This window comes from Polyodon spathula, chromosome 11, assembly GCF_017654505.1.
Source record: "Polyodon spathula isolate WHYD16114869_AA chromosome 11, ASM1765450v1, whole genome shotgun sequence".
In the NCBI taxonomy this organism is placed as follows: domain Eukaryota; kingdom Metazoa; phylum Chordata; class Actinopteri; order Acipenseriformes; family Polyodontidae; genus Polyodon; species Polyodon spathula.
The window spans coordinates 12524263-12546611 of record NC_054544.1 but is presented as its reverse complement, the minus strand read 5'-3'; the positions used below and the strand labels follow the sequence as shown (position 1 = coordinate 12546611).

General features: G+C 35.1%; 3 protein-coding genes and 1 pseudogene across 6 annotated transcripts; 2 read left to right on the top strand and 2 right to left on the bottom strand.

Moving 5' to 3' along the window:
- Positions 1-466: 466 nt before the first annotated feature.
- Positions 467-2498, bottom strand: LOC121322616 (pyridoxal phosphate phosphatase PHOSPHO2-like). The gene is made up of 2 exons (XM_041262781.1): positions 2434-2498; positions 467-1923 (listed from the first exon to the last, which is right to left on the bottom strand). The coding sequence occupies exon 2, from the start codon at positions 1878-1880 to the stop codon at positions 1143-1145; it is 738 nt and encodes a 245-aa protein (XP_041118715.1). The 5' UTR covers positions 1881-1923; positions 2434-2498; the 3' UTR covers positions 467-1142.
- A 44-nt stretch (positions 2499-2542) lies between these two features.
- LOC121322617 (coiled-coil domain-containing protein 173-like) lies at positions 2543-7091 on the top strand. 4 transcript variants are annotated; one of them, XM_041262784.1, is made up of 6 exons: positions 2543-2771; positions 3607-3616; positions 4533-4656; positions 5289-5432; positions 5626-5800; positions 6622-7091. In XM_041262784.1, the coding sequence occupies exons 3-6, from the start codon at positions 4646-4648 to the stop codon at positions 6712-6714; spliced, it is 423 nt and encodes a 140-aa protein (XP_041118718.1). In that variant the 5' UTR covers positions 2543-2771; positions 3607-3616; positions 4533-4645; the 3' UTR covers positions 6715-7091. The 4 variants fall into 4 exon arrangements, with proteins under 4 accessions (XP_041118718.1, XP_041118716.1, XP_041118719.1 ...); XM_041262782.1 differs by having other exon boundaries at positions 3607-3765; XM_041262785.1 differs by lacking the exon at positions 3607-3616.
- A 1797-nt stretch (positions 7092-8888) lies between these two features.
- LOC121323249 (peptidyl-prolyl cis-trans isomerase G-like) lies at positions 8889-18462 on the bottom strand. The gene is made up of 13 exons (XM_041264194.1): positions 18311-18462; positions 17091-17171; positions 16909-16983; positions 16701-16808; positions 16564-16608; positions 16255-16342; positions 15797-15826; positions 15258-15397; positions 13698-13884; positions 12947-13105; positions 12209-12296; positions 11931-12067; positions 8889-11306 (listed from the first exon to the last, which is right to left on the bottom strand). The coding sequence occupies exons 2-13, from the start codon at positions 17149-17151 to the stop codon at positions 10259-10261; spliced, it is 2166 nt and encodes a 721-aa protein (XP_041120128.1). The 5' UTR covers positions 17152-17171; positions 18311-18462; the 3' UTR covers positions 8889-10258.
- A 513-nt stretch (positions 18463-18975) lies between these two features.
- Positions 18976-22052, top strand: LOC121323033 (annotated as a pseudogene).
- Positions 22053-22349: the final 297 nt, after the last annotated feature.

Here is a 22349-nt window from a genome sequence, read left to right as displayed (position 1 = left end):
ACTTGGAGAGCGCTCTTTTAGCTTCATGACCCTGACTCTCTGGAACTCTCTCCCAGCTTTAGTGCGTGTAGCTCCCAACAATATCTGTTTTTAGCTGTTGTCTAAATTGCTATTGTAAGTTTTTCACTCCATCTTATTCGTATGATTCTGTGTGACACATGCATCCACAATACTAGCCTTGTATTTAATGTATTTTCTTTTTTCTTGTACTGTATTTAATGTACTATGCCCTGTATTTCACTGTTTTTAATGTATTATGCATTGTTCCTCACTATCTTGTAAAGCGCTTTGTGATGGTGGTCCACAATGGAAGGCGCTATATAAAATAAAGATTGACTGATTGATATGTCAGTTGCCTTTTTAGGGCAGTGCTATGGCTGTAAAAGTTGGTTTATATCATACTGTAATAAACAGAACTCTGCACATTTAAAGTTATACAGTATTTTTATTTGTTTTACATGTCAGTTATAAACTGAGGCTCATTCAAGCATTTCATGAACAAGACATAGGACTTAAACACATTCTTCAAGAAAAAGGGTTTTAAAATACAAAATATCATTATCATTATTCTTGTTTCTCAAAAGAGCCATCTTATAATTACTTCACTTCAAGGTGATATCTCTTATTTGGTACAATTCAATTACATTTGTGAAAATTTGCTAGAAAAGTTTGAAAGGGCGAAAGAGATATACGGATATAGATTTTACACAGTTAAAAATCTCAATAGTGAGTGAATACACACAGATCCCAATTACTACAGCAAATCCCAGTGACTATTGCAGACACTGTATCCACTGGCTTCTTGGGAATTGCAAGTAACGTGGAAAGAAAAATCAGATTTATTTCCTGAACACATTCTTAAGTAGACAAGGCTTATGTTGAAAATAAAAATATATATTTTTATGCACAAGCTAATAACCCAGAATTACTATGGCCTAAAAATGCAAACTGATTTATGAATAAATCCAGTTATATTTATGAATAAATACAGTTTATCATCCATGAAACTGTTGTAGACCGTTATGGGCTTCTTAACAACTGTCTAAAGCAGTTTCTTTATAACAAACTTTATTTGAAAAAAAACATTTTTTGGAAGACCCGTGAGCTAAAGCTTTGTAAACCAGACAAATATTACAACTGCACTACAAACATGACTGTTTCATTAGTGAATTCATCTCATTGAGGATATCTAGACCTGATGACCAGCCTACAACACGAGCTTCAAGGCGTCTTGAATTACCTGCATTTACCTTAGAAATCAGCCTTTCCAACGAATACCCCTTTCTGGGCATAGCAACATCAGATTTCTTTAAGCTTTTAATGGGGCAAAGGTCATTCCCTCCATCACCAATGTAAACGGTTTGTTGATATTGCACACCCGCCATTAACTGTCTCTCTAAAAAGTCTTCCAATACTTTTCTCTTGCAAAGATTAACAGGGCATTGTGCACAGGAATGAGAATGAAAGCACTGGACATTGAGGTAACCTCGGTCATCAAAATGTGCAGGATTTGTAAAAACCTTGTCGACTGCACACTGAGTATCAGCTGCATGTAAAATCCAGTCAATGAAAATTGTGTTGGAGTCTGAAATTATTATGCAGTCCACTCTTTCTTTGTTTTGACTGATGAACTTCAAAAGATCAATCATCCCAGCTGTATAAGGCAGAGTTTCCATAACAGTTCTTATTGCATCTTCTCTGATTCCTTGATCCCCTATGTAAGCGAGAACCCTTCCCATATATTCAGTCCAGTGCCCTTTCTGATAGGTGTTTTTGAGCCAGTCTGGTAAATCCTGCTCAGGAGTGCACTTAACAACCCAGGTGTCACTATTATCATCTATCACTGTGTGGTCAAAGTCAAACACCAACAGAGTTTTCATTGTCTGATGGAAGCAAGTATTCTTGTTTTAGAAACTATCCTTCCTACAAAAAAAAAAAAAAATAGATGTGACATATTTCCAATGTTGTATACATCTTTGTAACAGTAGGTATCTGAAAGACTAGTCGTCTCTAAACAGACTCGTTAACACGCAAATGCTCTGTACCGGTTAATAATATTTTGTAGTTAGTTAGATACAATATCAATAGCTCATATGAGGACCTGAGCATGATACATAAGACTGTTGCAAATGCAATGGGCGTGTGCCAGTTTCAGAGGTCACCTTTACGTGGAAAGCCTGTTTAAGCGACTGCCAATTTTTCTGTGTTATTTTTAACTGGGGATTAGCGGTTAGATTACAGATTCCAGCTGGACAGCGGTACAGTTTTGTGAGAGTAACAGATTACAAATAATAACACACACTCAAGTAAAACCATTAGTGAAATCAGCAGAAAACAAAAACAACAAAAAAAAAACCCAGAAGCATGCATAGTGCAAACCATCAACATAAATTACGTTTAAGAAATATAGTTTTTTAAGCGAAGTATGCTTACCTCAAAGATACTTACAGTATGCTCCCTACATATAAACCACGTGACTGTTCCTAACCTTAGCTCCGCCCCATCCTCTGTTTTGTCCAGTTGAGGCTTCCTAAACAAATGATACGTCTATTGAATTTCCGGTACAAACGTTGCTAAGAGATCATACACAGTCCACACAAAGCCACGCTGGATGTTCTCTTAAGCGACAGTTTTTTGTTTTTGTGTATCAAAATATTTTAAAACTATGATTCAGTATTAAACTATGTAAATAGTTTATTTTGAAATGGCAACTGCGTCGGCATGTATTGTGCAGTACGGCAGGCGAAAGGGAAGCAGCAGGACAAATACGCGTAAGTAGACAAAAAGCGAACTTAAAAAGAGTATATTGTAAACTTTGAAATTCTTATTTTGTCTTTGTTTATTGTGCGGCCGCACATCCTGTTTTTTTTTTTTTTTTTTTTTTGTTTTTTTTTTTTGATGCAGAGTTTTTATTTTTCCTCACATTAGAATAAAGTTATTAAAATTGGTTATTTTTGTTAAAGTTCCCATGCCACCTTTTAATGTAAACGTTAATCTCTCTTTCCTACTTTCACCTGAAGAAGGGACCTTTGAGGTGTTGGAAAGCTTGTGATTAAGTATGATTTAGTTAGTCCAATGAAATGTGTCACATATCCTCTTTGTTAGTAACGTATTGTAAAATACAAATGGGATACAAATATTGTCAAGCTATTGGCAAAAAAAAAAAAAAAAAAAAGACGAGCTATGTTTAAAAAGTCAAATTCATGTCTTAGTCTTTCCCCCCTGTGTTATACGTTTTGCTTTTATAACTATTGTATGTCCAATGATTGGGTCTTATAGTTATGGATAATAGAATGAAGACCAGCTGTACAAGTTATCTTCGCCCGTTTAATTTATAGATTTAACTTGTTGATAATAGCTAATAACTTGTTATGTGTACAGTTATTCTTTTCATGATACAGTAATTCAGTTAAAAAGGGGGAGACAAATGTACATGACTGTCAGATGAATTGCGGAAGAAGCCAGTACGTACAGGTATCAGACAAAGACTGATGCAGCAGTGTGTGATTTTAACAGAGGTGCATGACAAAAAAAAACAAAACAAAAAGTTTAGTATTGATATTATGTATTCTTTCTTTTTATTTTTTGTTTTTGTTTTTTTTTTAGGAATAAAAAGGTCAGAAGTGGCAAATTTACCAATGCAACTGCCTGATCTTTGCCAGATTCATGTTTTTCCAAAAGCAGACTGGGAAAGGGTGCAAGAAAGTCTTAACAAAATGAACAGAGAGGCAGAGTTAATCCAAGAAAAAAAAAATGGAAAAGGAGGTGCTGCATTTATGTTCTAAGGAATTGCTTAAGCACTGGTTTAACACCATTGCTGGTGTTTTTTTTTTTTTTTTTTTTTTTTTTGTGACCAGTTACCTAGCATATTTAGTTTATAACATAAGATGCAACAGTTTATAAATACAGTAAGAAAAATGTCTTTTAACTATACTACCAACCATTTTTTTCATTATCATTGTACTTTAGGTAATGTTAAGTTGCGTTTTAGGATTACTTTAATTACTATTGATTTGTATGATGAATGTTTAATAATGCTGTCCTAATTTTAATTAATCTATTCAGTGTCAAAGGCAAAAGAAAATTAAAGCAAAAAAGCTACGAGAAGAAATTGAAGAACAAGAGAAGAGAAAGATAAAATATATAATTTTATTCATTAACAAACTTTTAATCCTCTCCACTCAGTATTTATTTATTTATTTTTTTAAATACTGAACTAAAATTGTAGAACCTTTAATTCGGTTATTTTTTGTAGATGTCAAAACCATTGAACGACACACGATATACGGAGTCATATTTCAAAACCAAACACACAAATATTTACAATAACTGTTAATTAGTCACTGACACATTAATTCAGATACTGAGTGTGATATATATATATATATATATATATAATATATATATATATATTTAAATTTATAATTTGCAGACACTTTTTTTTTTATGAAATGGCAGCTATGTATAGAATGTGTTTGTAATCAAACACATTTACAGAAAAATGTTTAAATATTATTGGATTTTCATTTCAGAGTAAAAGAATACCAGCATGCTAAAGAGATGGAAAAGCTGGAAGGCAAAAAAGAGGGAGAAACAAAAGAGCAAACTGGAGGATCAGAAGCATGAACAAAAAAACAATTGATGAATGCTTTTTTGGTAGGTTTCCAACTAACAGTATTATTATTATTAATTGGTCATTTAGCAGATGCTTTTATCCAAAAAGACTTACAGAGACTAGGGGGTGAACTATGCAGCAGCAACAGCTGCAGAGTCACTTACAATAGGACCTTGGTTTTACATCTCATCCGAAGGACGGAGCACAAGGAGGTTAAGTGACTTGCTCAGGGTCGCATACAGTGAGTCAGTGGCTGCCTAGACTCTCAAAACCTATTAACAATGGTGGGTAGAGCGATACCGGTTTCTAATCAGGGATTTCCATAATGTCTGTTTTCTAAAATAGTGAGGAATATTTGAAATACTTCTTGGTGCTGAATAATACCAACCCCAGCCTTGTATTTGTTGGAAATAGTTTTGATTTAAACAATTCCTTATGTTATGTTCTTCATTGTTTTGTTTTGTTTTTAAGATGATTAAGCTTTCTCTGTATTAGCATGATTTAACTAAATACAAACAATTGGTAAAAGTTTTGTCTAAAATAAGAACTTGATTACGACAATTCAAGGAAAGGTTTGTTTGTCTGTCCAAACTGCTCCTAGGGCCACTTTGTAGAGATGTAGTCTACTGCTGATTTTTGCCCAAGTCTAACAGTATTCATTTAAATGTTTTAGGACCACGTGTCAAACAGGGATGTCCTCAAGGCAATTGAAAAACAGAAGTATGAGGAAGAACAAGAGTCCATTAATCTTTTTTCCACAGCAAAGGAAAAATTATTTTAAAAAAATGAGAAAAGAGAAGGAGGCAGAGTTATTCAGGTTAGTGTGTTTTATTTCAGTATAGTGTGAATCAGTACTGATACTTATGGATGATATATCGGAAGCAATGTCCTACTTTAGGCTTGTTGCAATTAAAACAGAACAAAATCTAGTTACGTTTTATATTTTATTAATATATGAGCACTATACTATAATTATATGTTGCCTTATTGTAATTTACTTTTTATTGTAGAGAACAGCTACAGCAGAGAGATCAGATAATTGAACTGTTAGCTAAACAGATGCAGGATGAAATCATTGCTAGAGCTGTAGCAGAGCAGGAGACAAAGGAAGAAAGAAAGCTGAAAGAAAAAGAAGAAAAGAGGATAGCTGAACTGAAATCCATTGCCACACACAGAGTAACAATGGTAAATATTTTTCATGAAAATACAGTAAGAAAAAATCAAAATGAAAACAAAATATTGGACATTAGCTTGTAGCAGTTCATTCTGTGGTTGGCATTGTAAGAACAAGAAGTTCTTCATAAAAAAAAGAAAATGGGGTAAATTAGTTACAGTTAACCTTTATCAAGTTTCACTAAAAAGTTATTTTACGCATAAGATGTGTAAATTAAACAATTATTAGTTACATTCTATGAATGTTCTACAGTTAATTAATTAATTTAGTCCCGTGAGAGGAAATTGCAACTGGAATTATACTCGGCGGCTTCTTGAAGCATAGACTCTTGGTCAGCTGGTTTGGCTCTCAGTCTGTGTCCAGTGAAAGGCTCTCCTCTCTGCAACAAAGTCTTCAATCCCTGATAGGATCAACAAACAGCGGCCGTCCACTCTGTCCTCTTCGCTTAATCTTTAGCCATGCAGGTAGCCAGGCAAAGTCACTTTTTTATACAGGGGCTTCAGACTTGTTCGTTTGATATAGTCTCTGTTAGTTTTACGGCAGTAGAAGTTCTCCCACCTGGCCTTGGTTTCTTTGCCTTTGGTAGCATTAAGTTCTCTTCCTGTTTCTTGAGTCTGTCCTTGGTTGGAGTCCCTGAGTTGTGGCTTTGCTTAGCAGAATGACAGCACCTTTAGTGCAAAATGTGTAGTTTTTCTTGGATATTCAGTCTTTTTTTCTGCACTCTGCATGAGGTAATTTATATCTTGCATCTTAAGACTCACGCTCCTTTAATGTTTGATGTCCTCTTCCACTCAGGACATACGTGCTTTATGTCTTCCTTGTCGTCAAACAGCTTATTGTTGCAGTTGTGATTTATCTGTACATAAGTCAACTGTCCTCTCCGAGCCTAATCCAGTCCAGATGCCACCTGGCCCTGGTCACCTAGTTCAGTCAGTATCACACAGGTCAGTATGTCTGCTAGAAAAGGGGCCCTACTTTCTCAAGACAAAGATTGCATTAATTAGTCCAGTTACATTTTTAGTACACTTTCAGGTATTCATGTCATATTCAGGGAATATGCCTTTCAGGATGTTAGGATTTCACATTGTAAAATTTGAAAATTGTTTGGAATTGACTGAAACCATGTAATCATCCACAGATTTAACAAAAAGAAGAGACTGCAGGCTGTGGAATTGCTTCTTGCCAAACAAAAAGCTGCTAAGGCTTTTTTTAGCTAAACAATGGGAAAAACAACAAAATATGAAAGAAAAGAATAGAAAGATTCAAGCCCTTCATGTTCAACAAATGGTACAATGTAAAGGAACTCACACATAAAAAAATATATATATATATATATATATATATATATATATATATATATATATATATATATATATATATATTATTTTTTATATAAGATTTTAATAAGACTATTGTTAGAATGTGATCAGATAATGACATTACTTGGCAGCTGCTTAGTTGTCTGAATGTACAGTGGCAGATCTAAAATAAAAATAATTTGAATGATTGTTTCATTTAACATTATGTTCTCACGTGAGTACCAGCAGAAATGGTTTGGTATGCAGCAATTAGTGTTCATCATCCAAGTCATTGTCTAGCTCCACCTCATCCTCTGACAGTTCAAACAACTGGGATGGCAGTGTCAGAGACCACAGTAGTTTCTGAATGTTTAAGTAGGAGTCCGCATTGCTGGTTATTACCATTTTTAACAAATCATCACATATTCTCTATTTATTTCAATGTCCTACCACCATATTGATGCCCTGTGGATTCAAAAGCAAAAACCCTAACACTTTGTTGTTAAACACAATAGCTTAATGACATAACAATATTAATGTAAGGATAGAACTGAGGGCAAAAAATATATTATTTTAAGTAAAATGGTTAAGTAAATGTATTTTTTTTAAACTCACATGTAACAGCTTTCAAATATCAACACCTCTTCTCACCCCCGCCACTCCCCATAAATGCATCCCTCTTCTTTGACTGGATGGTTTAATAGAGATCCCTGCTATCATTGGTTGTTTCAAGTGCCCATTAAAAGAATGGTTCCACCTATCACTCCATTTTTTTAAATTAAAAGCACTAGCTGGGAGGGACTAGTTAGAGATTGTTGAGAGCCCGGAGAACATGGCTTCGGGGAAAAATCCAGCAGTCAGGCAGGTATGGCTCACATTGCAAGCGTGAGCACCCTCACTGCCTTTATGAAAATTGCTTTCCTGTTAAATGTACTGACGGCATGCCTTTGCATCTTAAAGAACAATGTGGAAGTACGCATTTGTCTTTATTGGTTCACCTGCATACCAGTTTTGTGAACCCCTGCCTATAAGTCTGAATGCTTTATAAACACAAAGGCTTTGACGGTTACGTAACTCACTAACATTAAGAAAAAATAGAAAGCATTACATTTCAAAGGTACCTGTTGGGCATTCGAAGCACAACCACCTCGTAACTATTCGTTTTGAGGAAGTAGGAGAAGTTTCCATCGTCAAGGTTTCGTAGACGTTGCACTTCAGTAGGAAGCGAAACATAATCTGGATTGTATCCGCCTAGGATAGGAGAAGTATTTCCAAATGGTTCGAGCTCGGGGGACATTACTGATAACTTGACGGCCCAATTATCATCGTGACCGCTTCGGTTCTCAAGACATCAAAGGAGACATAACAGATGAGATCCACAAATCTAGCCGAATGTACCATTTAGGACCAAACAACATTGGTAAAACTGGGTCGCGGCTAGTAATAAATAATGTCTCATTTCAGTATGACTTACGATGTCCATATTTTCTACGATGAAAAAAACAAGACTGTTATTTTTTGTGGGAATTACACCCTTAATGAAAGCATATTCTACGACTTCATGATCTTGATTTACTTGTTTTTTTTTTGTTTTTTTTTGTGTGGTAGGATCTCAATTATATAAATGCAACTTCTAACCTATTAAAACATGTCTTAAATTATGCTGTATTTCTCTTCTGTATCAGTTCTTAAGTTATGAATGTTAACCCACCTGTTTAAACTTGTACTGAGAGAGTTCAAGGGTTATACCTAGGTTTTGACTAAAGGGCACAAATGCTAGGAAATACTAAAAAATTGAAAACAAAAAAATCTTTATTTTGAGACGGGTTTTCATATGGATGAAAAAAATTGAAAACTGTTCTTTCAAAGAAATCAGTCACAAAATGCACTTTTCATTTCAGTGAGCTGCAGAATACTGGTAATGGAAATAAAGAAATACACTTATAGAAAACAATTTGTAAGTATGAATTAAAGTTAGTTTTTGTTGGTGATATTATCACCAATACAGAAACTGAAAATATGCAAGCAGTCAAGTATGGAGATGACACATGAATCGCCCCTAAAAATAACAAGATACGGAAACACATATGCATTTAATATCAGGAAATTAAGGAACAATCCTTGCAACTAATTTATAACCCCCCCTCTCTCCTCCCCTCCCCAATTTAAAAGCAGTTTCTCAAAACGGATTAATAGCATCAATTATACTGTACTAAAAACATTTTGGAAAATTGCCTCATACCAATATATGAATTTGCACATTTACAAAATATCTCAATCTCAAATTGGTGTAGTACTTCTACAAATCTTGTCCTGAGAACTGGCTAAAATACAATAAAAATCATATTACTGTCCCAAAGTAATTATATGAACCTCAATGAAATGGCACAAAAAAAAAAAAAAAATAGTTTAATGCCCTTGTTCTGAGGGAAAACAATAAAAATAAAAAAACTAGCAGGCCAGTGCTCACTTTGTGCTTAAGAACTCGAAGGTTTCTGCTGAATATGGGTATTAGTATTAGAGATCCAGATGTAGAACCGTGCTTTTTACAATCAGAGCAGACAACAACAAACATTGTAAAGAATTAACAATACAATAAAGCTGCCCTGCTCAACAGTATTGCAAGTGGATTCTAAAGAAACAGACTAACAATACATACTACGTCGTGGGCCACAAAAAAAAGAAAAAAAAAAAATTCTGTTACATCAAGCCCTGGTATTGCTATGCTTTAAACAAAAAAATGCATTATTTTTAGGTCACATATCTTACATTCTGACTTTACATTGGGTATTTACAGTATACTTTTTCATGTTACAAAAATATCTAGGTATGGACACCTTATAATTTAGAATCAGGTCTCAAAGAATTCCAGTAAATCAGCACACTTCTTGATGTCCACAGATAGTCCTGTATAGTTTAAAATAAATGTAGCCAGGTAAAGCATTACCAAAAATAACTTCAATCTACTGTAACACACCAAAAAAAGTTTCCCCCTAAAACTTATACATTTATTAAAACGTCAGTATTACAAATATTCCAAGCTGCAGATTGTCTAAAGAGCCAACTGAAGTATATTAAAAAGATGACATGTCTGTAATGCGCCTGCAATTATATTACAGACAACAACAGACTACAGGTCCATTAAATCACAGTTCATCTTGGTTAATCACTCTAATCTGTACTTGGGCTTGATTCACGGTCATACTTTTCCTTACTATGGTTTTTATCTTTTTCCTTGCTCTTTTGATTCCTCTCTTCACTGGAGGATTTTCTCTTTTCTTTTTCCTTACTTTTATGTGAAGATACTCTCTCTTTACTACTTTCCTTTTTTTTTGAGCTGGGACTTCGACTTTGGCTTCTTCCACGTTTATTTCTTGCCTTTCTTTCATCCTTACTGTCAGAACTGCTGCCGTCTCTGCTTTTGGATCTCTTTTGGTGACTTTCATCATTGGTTCTATTTCTTTTATGATGTGAACTCTCCTTATTTTGATTCTTTTCTTTATCAGCGCTTCGTGTTCTTTCATGTTCAGAACTCTTTGATTTTCTGCTCCTCCTCGAGTCCCTTGTTTTGGCCTTTTCAGGAGATCGCTTTTTCTCCCTGCTTTTTGATCTGCCTCTTCTTTTTGCCTCCTTATCTCTATTTTGCTGCCGGTCTTTGCTCTGGGATTGAGCTCTTTTTCCTCTGTCTCTGCTTCGGCTTTGTTCCCTGGTTTTGCTACTGGATCTTACATGTTTTTCTTTGTTGGAATCTCTCTCTTTGCTTCTTGATTTTGCACACCTGTCTTTACTTTTGCCTTCATCCCTTTCTTTGCTTTTACTCCTCTCCATTTCTTTCACTCCTGATTCAGAGTTTTTTTCCTTCTCTTTTCCTTTGGTATTATTTCTGCCTTTGCTTTGTGATCTGGCTCTCTCTTCATCATCTTTACTGCATTTTTGTTCTCGCTCTTTACTTCCAGATTTTGCTCTCTTTTCTTTACTCTTACTTCGGCTTGGTTTTACTTTCTTTTTAGATTTGTGTTTGTCATGTCTGTCCTCTTTATCTTCATTTTTCCTCGACTCCTTGTCTTTGCTCCTGGATTTGCGTGCCCTAGCTCTCTTATCCCTTTCCCTGCTTTTGCTGGGGCTGTCTGAGGTCTCGAGTTTATTCTCCGAGGTCTTTCTTTCCCTTCCTCTTCCTTGAGGCTTTGGCATTTCCTTATTGCCTTCCATTAAGTCACTCCTGTAATAATAAAAAAGCAGTTGAGTAACTTGGTTCTAAACATTAACAATTTTTACTTATTAATTTTTTTTAATAAAGTAATTATCCGCCAATAGGGATGCATAGCCAGGGCTATAATACTGGCAGCCGTACATACTTATGTACCGTATCTCACACTTGTTGATGAATTCTCATCTGGAGAACTGCTACAAGTGTGACAACTTGCCAAGAACATTCTTTAAGTTATTGATGGTTTTAAATATGGGTATATTGGAAACATCTATTTGTAGTCAATTTTTACTGTACATGTGCATAGCCCAGTTAAAGTACTGGGGTTTTCTTCTGGGCACAAGGGGTGTAACGATTCACTGTGCATCACATTCTTTACATAATAAATCATACTGCAATAGGAGCTATCTATTGAGATGAACACCATATTGTGACCTGCATATCGTTCTGTGAAATTAGTGTATCATTACACCCTAATGAGCACTAGGTTATTGAACAGTATTTTCTAGAGTTGGCATACTTTAATTGAATTCATTATGAACCTTGGCTCCAGTACACAACAAACACAGACCTAAACAAAACCCCAACAAATCTAAAAGGGGAAACCTGGAATAACAAATCAGTTTTAAAACTTACTTGTCTCCTTTAATCCATCGTTCACCACTGGGAGCCCTCATTCTCCGAGCTCGCTGCATCTCTTGCCTCCAATGGGGAGGCGTTTCACTGCGTCTGAACCGATCTCTAGACCGTGACCTGGACGGCGTTCTGTAGCGCTAAAATAATGAACATGCCTTTGTAAAGTAATTTATTTATTTTAGCCATAGCCTACCAAAAACATGTTTTTTATACTTAGTTTTGTTAGGTTATAGTTGAAAATAATTCCAAAGTTATGAATTTAAATGGTAAACACTTACTCTTGGTCCTCGTCCTTTAATTTTCCTGCCAGACCTGGTTACCAACAGCCTTCTCTGATATGATGACGGCTGAGAGTTTAAAACATTGCTAAGAGAAAAAAATATATATATCAACAGTTATATCCTAAGCAGTTTTACTTCTGAAGATTAAAGAACATAGCATAAGAGATTACAGATGAATAGGAACTACTCCCTTCCACTAAATGACTAATGCAGGGGTGCCCCAACGTGAACAAGCTTAATGAAATGGGATCATATAAAGCTAATAAAGTTGTGTTTTTTGGGGTTTTTTTAAACTGTTAAACATACTTTATTGGTTTATTTATTTCCAGTGTGCAATTTTTATTTTTAGAGCATCATGGCCAAAGTTTGGCAACCAATTAACAAATGGGTACATAATGTAAATTCCCACTTAAAATTATTATATAATGCACAAAGACAAATGCAGTTAGGAGTGATCCGTTAAGAGTTTTCATAGAGGATGCGCCATATATGGATTTCAATTCTGCACATAAGCCTGAAATTGTCTTTTTTCTATTACAGCGATTAGTTGTTTTTAAATGGATTAAACAAAAAGCTACTGGACAGAAATGTTAAAATAGTTAAGTCATGCAGCAGTGTATTTGAAAAATGTTTGAATCTGTTTTAACAGACCAGCTACCTACCACTTAAATTCCAACAGCCAGATGTTCTGCTATATACATTTTTAGTTCATGGGATGCAGATTCAAACACATACCTCTCTCTTTCTTTTTCTTTTTTATTTTCCGTCTCCTCTTTCTGTTGAGGGCTCCTTCTCATAAGGAACCGGTTTTCTGGGATTGCAGGGATCTCCTCAGGACGAACAGTGGAGAGGGGATCGGCTTCATTTTTTTCATCTTCACTCTCCTCTCCAGAACTATTTATGACAAAACATTTAGTTAGTAAAAAAAAAAAAAAAGTGGCTGTTGGACAAAGACAGTACAATGTCTATATAACATCTATAAAAGCTGCAAGCCAGTTTTACTATGGCAATCAGACATCAAAGTTTGACTAGGTGCGTGGCAAGCAGGTTCTTCCGTATCAAACTACAGATTGACAATTCCTAAATGTCAAAAAGACTACTCTGGAGAACCAGCTCAGCTGCAGATTTCCACCCTCCAATACCCTAAAGGAATTAAACCAAGCAGGCTCTACACCCTATTGCCAGTCTTATGGCTGGTTAATATTTCTACTTTTCTGTCCAACATTCATATTTTTGTAAAGTTATGTAACAGTTTATCCATAACAAAATACTTGATAAAGTCTTTATCAATGTCTTCTTGTACAACGCGAGGTGGCACTCATTAAAATGTGTTGCTTATAATTAGCGGTGACAATTATCTGTTCAGTGATACAAAGATATTTAGTGAGGGGTCTAGTGGGGTCCAAGAGGTGATAAGCCCTACACTGACTCATTCTGTTTCAGGGATGGTTTCCCCAATAGCCTTGGCAATTAAATAACCACTCACCTTTTCTTTTCGTCTTTCTTTTTTTGCTTCTTTTGTTTTTTAGATTCTTTCTTGTGTTTCTTTTTTTTCTTGGATTCCTTTTCTGAATCACCCTCCGATTCAGATGATGACTCTGAAGAATGCGAGTCACTGGAGCTCTCGGAATCACTTGAAGACAACTTCTTTCTTTTCTTCTCTTCCTTTTTCGCTGATGACAGAAACAAATAAGTTTCAAAAACTCCTAACGGGTGTGTTAAATAACCGAACAGCTCAGTGGAAGAACCTACTTAACAGCACACTCAGGTCATTTTCTTTCACTGCACTACTCTCACTGAAAAAATACATAAATGAATTAATAAATAAACGCATTGCCATGAGATTTAGTCTATTTTTAATCAAATATTGTACAGACAAGCATCTCATATACAAGCATTTAATTTATATCATTATAAATATATTTGTCAATCTTCATGTTGACAGTTTCACAAATCGATGGATTGTGCATGTCCAACAAATTACTAGATTTGAACAGAAGCAATATTAGTTAAGTTTTTTAAATCTAAAAAAAAATATGTAAATATGGTAAATGGCAAACTAGGTTAGCAACACTAAAATTGAAAGAAAAAAGGATTTCAGTAAGTTTCTTTATTTTTTTTTTTTGTTTTGTGTGTGTGTGTCTACATGTATATATATATATATATATATATATATATATATATATATATATATATATATTCAAATTCCAACAAGTAACATTGCTAAGAGAAAAAAGTAGACGCTTAACAAGTACACGCTTAACCACAAAAGTAGACTCCAGAATAATTTCATAAAAATGACACACCACAATGTTTTCTATAATCCACTAATACTTTAGCGACTATGGTGGGTTTTTTTTTGTAACTTTATAGATTGCTGCATTTAAATGTCAGGTTCATGTATTAAGAAAGCAGTATCACTTATTTGCTAAATTTACAAACAATGCAATACCTTAAGTTTAAAAGATTAGTCTGTGCCTTGCCAAAGGCTCTCTTGGCAGCCATTTCTGTGTTTCTTTGTAACCAATATAAGATCAGCTTTTTCAACAGCTAGCCAATCAGAAGTGATAGGGGTGGGACGTAAACACTTTTTAAAAATGTTTGTGTGTTGAATTCAGTTTTCAGAAACTTGCGTGGCTCTTATACCGGTAGTGTTTTTCTAACAACAGAACGAACAAATTGCAAAGTATAACAGCAAAACTTGCTGTCCCGGGCGTCGGGCGATATGAATTGCACACCTGTCACAGTTTTAAGGGCTTTGCTCGTAGCAACTGCATGAAAACCATAGTTGCTACAGCCAAAACCTAGCAGTTGGCATCTCTGCTTATGGCATTCATTCTGTATATTATTGAAGCTATTACAAGAGGTCTATTTATCAGATGATTCCTTTGTGTTTTAGAGGGCTTAGATAAAACTAATTTACCGCCATAGAAAAATATAGAAAAGTCTTGCCAGTCCCTCATCTCTCACTATTGACTTAACTAAAGCAAGGAAGTACCTCCTTAATAAAACAAACAATAAAAACATAAAACGTTTTGAAGATTACCCTTGGATTTTGGAATAAGTTCCCCACAGTTGAGAACTTTTACTTCAGCATACGGTCTACTGCTGGCGTCTGTCTTCTGGTTTTCCATGTCTTTGATCACTTCCTGGCCAGAGATCACTTGACCAAAAACCACATGAACTCTAAACGGACAAAAAAAGATGACACTATTTGCAGCGCTGCATCTTCGTCCAAGCATTTTACTGCTCTTTAGATGAGTCACCGAGTGGAAATCAAAGTGATGAGACAGTATTTTCCATCATACACTTAGAAACAAACCTAAGTTATTTCTTGTCTTTATTTTGTTTTAACACAATTATACATTTTACTAACATAACTATGTAAATGATCACATAGAAAGCACATTACAACCATGACCTGCATCTGCAACATCTGGCCTCCTGTAACAAGGTTGAAAGGTTCGACAGAAAAAACAAACAAACATCTCCATGACCTAATTGCAAGTTTCAATTATAAATGACAACTATAATTCCACTATAGCCTCTAACTGGGAATAGTTGAGTCAAATATAAAGTACTTACCCATCTAAATGAGGAGTTGGCTTTGTTGTTCTTTTTAATTTAACATGTCAAAAAGGTAGGGGGTTAAAACAGAATTAGAGAAACAGTTAGAAGGTCTAAAAGAAAAAAGACAATTATTGAAATTTTAAATTAATTCTGCTATTTACACAATCAAATCATTAAAACGCTGTATTATTTACTACAAAACTAGCTTATATTATGTGCATCAATACTGAATGACATTACATAAATATTCAACTAAAACCAAATTGAATATCAAATTAAAAAAAACACACGTCTCAATTTTTATTGGGAAATGTTCTATAAAAATAAATACAAAGTTATTTGGATTTTAAAATTAGTATAAAACACAAATCTTTTCTGCTTTCACTGCTATCAACAGGACTAGTTATGGGTATAAAGACCCGATACTAACTTAATGCTTATGTTAGTCATTACTCAATCAATAATGTACTTACATGAAAAACTGTGAACCATTTGTATCTTTGCCCCTGTTGGCCATAGACAGCAGATACTCCTTGTTGTGTTTGACAGAAAAACTTTCATCTAGATGAATCACAAAACACAAACCTTTAATTTCCCCATTGTGACAACTGAAAAAAAAAATTGCAGTAGTCTTTGAAAAACAATAAAGATATTTAGTGAGCACAGGGTGTGTAAAATGCATTTTGACAAATGGATAACATTTTGGGTACCAATGCAGTTAATGTTTTTGTCAATTAATCTGTATTGATCTTTAAAGTTTTGTGTTTACATATAAACCATACCTTCAAAAAAGCCTCCGTAAATGGATTCACCGCCTTTGCCATTTCCTATAGAATAAATAAATTAAAAAAAAACAGTGTTAAGAAATAAATTCTAAATACTTTCTGAAACATTTTACAACATGAGGATTTGGTTATACCTTCACTGAAGTCTCCTCCTTGAATCATAAAATCCTTCACAATTCTGTGAAACAGACAGCCTTTATAATGTAAAGGCTTTTGAGTGCCTTTTCCAATTCCCTTTTCACCTACAACAAAAACCAAAAAATAAATTAATGTGAAGAATTCAGTAAAGTGATTTTTTAAATTTGTTTAAATACCTTTACCAACTACAAAACACTACAGTACCTGTACAGAGGCAGCGAAAGTTCTCACATGTTTTAGGACATACGTCAGAAAATAATTCAACCACAACTCTCCCCACTGTAAGGAAAGAAATAAGTTGCACAAAGTCAACAATAATGTTTTAAAAGTACACCCAGCTACTAGACATTACCAAAAAAAGCATCTTTAAAGTTGTTTTTCCTTACCAGGCACATTGTTGAAGGCTATATCGAAAAAACAGCGAGGGCGTTGTACCTTTACTCCCATGGTTACTGCAAGATTTTGCCCTGAAAGAAGGGGTATGTAAGGTTACATTAAATAATAACGTTTATCTTGGTAAAATTACCCCCCCCCTTGAAATAACTTAATGTAATAATAAAAGTGTGTTTTGATACAACATGAAATAGTGCCAACACATCTAAAATAGGCAAAGAACAGTTTGGTTTAGTCTTAGAATTTTGCAGCACTGTAAACTTACTGATTGAATATTTCGAAACAAAAACATGATTTTACATTTTAGTTAGGATATTGGATATCGCATACATAAGTTAGACGTTTTTATTGAAATACATTAAGTGTTTTGACTCTTTTTAAAATTATATTTAAGGTTTTTGACATAAGCTAGTTTTGAAAAAATAAACAATCAATTCTTGGTTGTTGCAAAAGGATACTGTATTTCGCTCATTTAATTTGCAATATTTCTCAGTTCACTTTAAGCCACTTCTCTTTGCTCAAAATACAAGTAACAATAATTCATTGAGTGGAAGCAAATTGGTTCACATGAGGAACTTCAGGTGTTGTTTGTATGGTATAGTGATAATATTATCCGTATTTTTCACGAAATGCAAAATCATTGCTTTATATAAATAATATGTAAGTTACTCGACGTACATAATAAACTCCCAAACTTGAAATGATTGACCAGAACGTAGAGTTACAGCAATCTTCCTGACGTATATATGTATGTGTATGTGTGTGGATCGTGATGTTAACGACACAAATCATATGTACCTGGCAACATTGTGCATCAAATTGTACTGTGACGAGTCAGTCGACCAGTTCACTCAATCTTACTCGCGCCTTTGCACTAACTAATGGAGGTATCTTTGCACAGTGGCCTACTGGATAGTTAATGCTTCAATCCATTTTCAAAATCTCTTCGTTTTGACCCAGCACGAGTTTGCCAGCTACCCAGTTCGGGGCTCATTCAGCGTTTGCGGTTTCTGTTCACACTAGAGTCCCCGGATCGTGGCCTGGGCCTTCGTTTCGTTTTGTTTTCAGTCAGTCAGTCTCCTCGTCGTCTTGCAAAAACAATTACTATATATATATATATATATCTATATATATATATATATATATATATATATATATATATATATATATATATATATCCCCCCAATACAATGTAGTTACGACTGTTACTTACGTCGATAGTTTTGTGGCCAACGGTAACCTCTAGCTGCTCTCCAGGGCCGAAAGAAAGAAGACGAAGATTATTCAGTTTGTTTCTCCTTCACTAATTTCTAAAGATGGCGCTAAGAGAGACGTCAATGCGTTTGGGATAAATATCCACCAGTCAGCGCGCTGCTGTATGCTTCTTCTATACATGTGTACGTGTAGACGCGCGCTTTGCCCGTGCCCGGTAAATTAGAGGTGGGATGGAGTACTAGACTTACAAACATAAACACGACAGCAGAATATCGTCTCTGTACTTATTTTTTCTAAATTAATGCACTAGATAGCTACACATTTTAGTTTGGTGTATCTCTCCATCATAAGCACAACCTAAATTACAGAATCTAACACACACACACACACATTTGTTTATCATGTTTGTTTTTTTGTTATGTTTTAAATTACTAGAAATAGTTTCAAGAATATTCTTTAATATTTATATATTAAACTAATTAACTTTTCCATAATGCTGAATCCAACTAGATATCTGCCATCTTGCTTATAGACCCATGTTGTTTTGCCAGGATGTTTTTCTTCCTGGTTCTATGGTTGTACACACACACACATACATATTCCACTAGTATGAAAGTCACTCAGCCAGGCCTGTGCTGTGTGCTGTTAAATCAGATGTAGAAAATGCAGTATTCTACATAATTTAATAAAAAAATAAAAAATAATAATAAAAAAACACTGCTGCTTCCACTGGACTATGGCAAGCAAAATCATTTAGAGATATCTTAAATTGAATTGCAGATATCTCAAACTCATTTTGAGATATCTCAAATTGACTTCCTGTCCAGTTTGAAATTGTTTGAAGTCCATTCAAAACACAGCATTTTCACAGGAAGTCAATTTGAGATATCTCGAACTAGACAGGAAGTCAATTTGCAATATCTCAAATTCAATTTGAGATATATTGAATTGAATTTGAGATATCTCAAAATGTGTTTGAGATATCTTGAAATTAAGTTAGTTTGAGCTATCTGTAATTCAAGTTAAGATATCTTGAAATGCATTTCGAGGTATCTCTAAATGATAACTTGGCATGCCATACTGGCCAAGCATCATTATTGTTATGTTTCCTACCAGTAAATTAAGATGTGCGTGCAGTCATTTGCATTAATAGTGTAGCTCTTCTGGTATTTACTTGTTGGTACATGATGTATACCTCAACATTTGTTTCAATAAAGGTTACGTGTGGAACCTTATGATTCCCTGGTTCAAGAGCTGGTCACAGAGGTGTGGGTAAGAACACGAAAGTTGGTAAATACTTTAACAATATTGAGTTTGTTAAATTTTACAGAGTCAGTGGTTTGGTGGTAGTTGTATGGTGTTACTGAGTTTCAGTATTTTGTGGGTTTAGTCATTCATGAGTGTACAGTACATGAATCTAACCCACAAGAAACACATGTGGGTGTCTTGTTTGATGTAAGCCTCCTAGACACCATGGATCAGTCCCGCTTCAGTAACACCCGGGGAGTCGTCCGGTCCCTCTGTAACGTCAAGTACAGTTACAGGCCCTTTCTGGAAAAATGCAATAGGGTCTTTCTTCTTAATCTGAAAGAGCTGGACACAGAACATTTTAGCATTATCCTCGGCCTCTATCAGTCTCTCCAATTCAATAACTGTGACTTTCAGCTGGCTGCTAAGCAGAGGCTGACTGAACTTATCAACACCTGCACTGATCCTGTTAGTTTTACCAAACTCTTCGCTGCACTTAGGCCTATGGCTGCACAAGAGACCAGGGAAAGGTGCAGTGTAAATATTAAAAGGGGGAAAAAATAAATAAATGGGGTCCAAATTAAGTTTAGTTTTTCTTGTGCTGCAAGCATTTACAAATACAATACTCTTAAAAACAGCTCTTGATTAATGTGTGAGTTAAACATTTATTTGAGAAGAGCCCATAGTGTGCTTTAAGATTTTATTATTGGTGGGCAGTTGTTTTTATTTATTTATTTATTTTTGTTACCTTAATGGGGCCAAAATGTTTTCCTTTTTGTTTTTTTCAGACTGGAAAGTACTGCATTATTACTGGCTGATGAGCTAAATTGTCAGCAGGCTTTAGCAGTAGTAGAGACCATGGAGGAAATGGAATGCAGAAACTCACAGTTAATTAACAAGTATATTATTAAAGCAGCTTTACAATGAGATCTTGGGCTTGTGCATGTTTTACATGTGTATGTCTAGACTTAGCATGTTTTAAAATAGCTTCTAACTAACTAATGCTTTAAAATCCTTTTTATATTTTTATTTTATTAAGCTATTACTGGACCTCCTTTTTTGTGATTTCTTGAAATATCTACATATTTATGCAGAATCTCCTGAACAGAGTTTGTTCCTTGGTACTATAATGGGATTTTGTTCTAATTTTTATCTCCTGTAGAACAAAGTATGTTTGTACTGGATGAAGGGATGAATTGTGCAGTGCTGCTATTCATCACCAGAGGGTACACTTGAGTTATGTGGTCATCTTCATTCAGGGAGTGGACGCTGTCTTGCCTCCGTGTAACCTGAGCGATTTAAATGCTTTTGCCGTGGCCATTACCAAGTGGGTTCAGAACGACCACTCCTACTGGCACACCACCTCTAGCGTTTAGGTGAAACTGCTGCAGAAGCTGAACAGATGTGGTCTGGACAGTCTGGACCTGCTCTTGGGGTGTCAAGTACGCCGTCGGAGAACTGTCTGAAGAGATGCTTCTTGAAAAAACGATAGTCACTTTTCAGAAGTTAATGGAGCAAGCCGGGGCTTGCCATTTTCTTAACAAGAACCAACCATCTCTGTACCCCGCTGCTTGACAAAATCACCAGCCTTACGCGTGGACACACTGATAAAGTTTGAAATGAGCTCTTCATTACTTTTAACATATTGCTGGTATAGTTGTGTTCATCAAGGACTGTATTTTGTCACATTCTGTCTCTTTCATCAGATTAATTATTGGTGCTGCTGGCATGCTCTCTGACTGCTGCAGACTGTTTCCCAGAGGAATAAATAAGAACCATTTTCAATGTGGATTTCCTGTCTAAACTGGACGCTCAGCTTGAAAGTAAGTAGGTGATGTAGTAAAAGAAAACAAACAATGCTTTTTGAATGTGCATAAATGCAAAAGCACAGCTCAGCATACAAAACCGTCTGTCCATTTATAAATCAGCCAGTGCTAGGGTTGGAATTATAAAGTAATGATACATAACGGTTAGTAAGAGCCTTTAGAAGACAGATTATTATGTGAGACTGGTCCCCCAGAATCTGAATAGCCCTGTCATTTTAGTTTTACTACATATTCTACCATTGAGTGTTTTATAGTCATAGGTGAACTAACTTGCCTAGGGTAACATTAGATAGTTCAGGATTTGTGCAAAACAGTTACTGTGAAGGACTCATTAATATACATCTTTGTAATAACATCAGTCCAGCAATCCAAACGTTCCCCCCCTTGAGGTGTTGGTTACCTTTGCTTTTTATTGTTACTGTGTTGATAACATGTTTTAATGATATATAAATCCTGGAAGGCTATGACATCTTTGTAATTTCCTTAAATGCTGTTCTTTCTTATAACAGTGTTTTATGATGGTAGCTGAATGTTCAAGTTTCTTTTTCTTCTTTTTCAGGCTGTGGTAATGCAAGTGCAGCCCAGCATCAAATTCCTAAAATGTTGGGCGAGATTCTGGGAGGGATTAACTATGCCAAAGTTTCTTTGCTCACGCCTTATTTCTAAGCAGTCGGGACGTTGTAAAGATGCAGTTTTAATTTTCATGCACTTGTGATGTATGTATGCACTTATAAATGTTCCACCTATCGGGGCATTTCTGTACTTCATTAGTTTAATAATAAGCTTACTGTCTGCTATGACTTTTTCCATGGATGTATTTTTTTAAATTATGCAGCTTCTGCTCTGCAGGATACATTTTACTTGATACATTTTGAGAATCCTCTCCCATATGTGGATCAAAGCCCCCTTCTGATAAGCGAGAAGAAGAAGGTGCAGTAGGGAATAGACACTGCTGAACAATGC

Coding starts and splice junctions, on each gene's coding strand:
- LOC121322616 (XM_041262781.1), bottom strand. CDS start 1,880: ATGAAAACTCTGTTGGTGTTTGACTTTGACCACACAGTGATAGATGAT.
- LOC121322617 (XM_041262785.1), top strand. Junction 5,433..5,625: donor AAGGAGGCAGAGTTATTCAG/GTTAGTGTGTTT, acceptor TTTTTATTGTAG/AGAACAGCTACAGCAGAGAG. Junction 5,801..6,621: donor CCACACACAGAGTAACAATG/GTAAATATTTTT, acceptor GTCGTCAAACAG/CTTATTGTTGCAGTTGTGAT.
- LOC121323249 (XM_041264194.1), bottom strand. CDS start 17,151: ATGGGAGTAAAGGTACAACGCCCTCGCTGTTTTTTCGATATAGCCTTC. Junction 16,343..16,563: donor TTACGGAGGCTTTTTTGAAG/GTATGGTTTATA, acceptor TGATTCATCTAG/ATGAAAGTTTTTCTGTCAAA. Junction 12,068..12,208: donor TTAAAGGACGAGGACCAAGA/GTAAGTGTTTAC, acceptor TCATTATTTTAG/CGCTACAGAACGCCGTCCAG.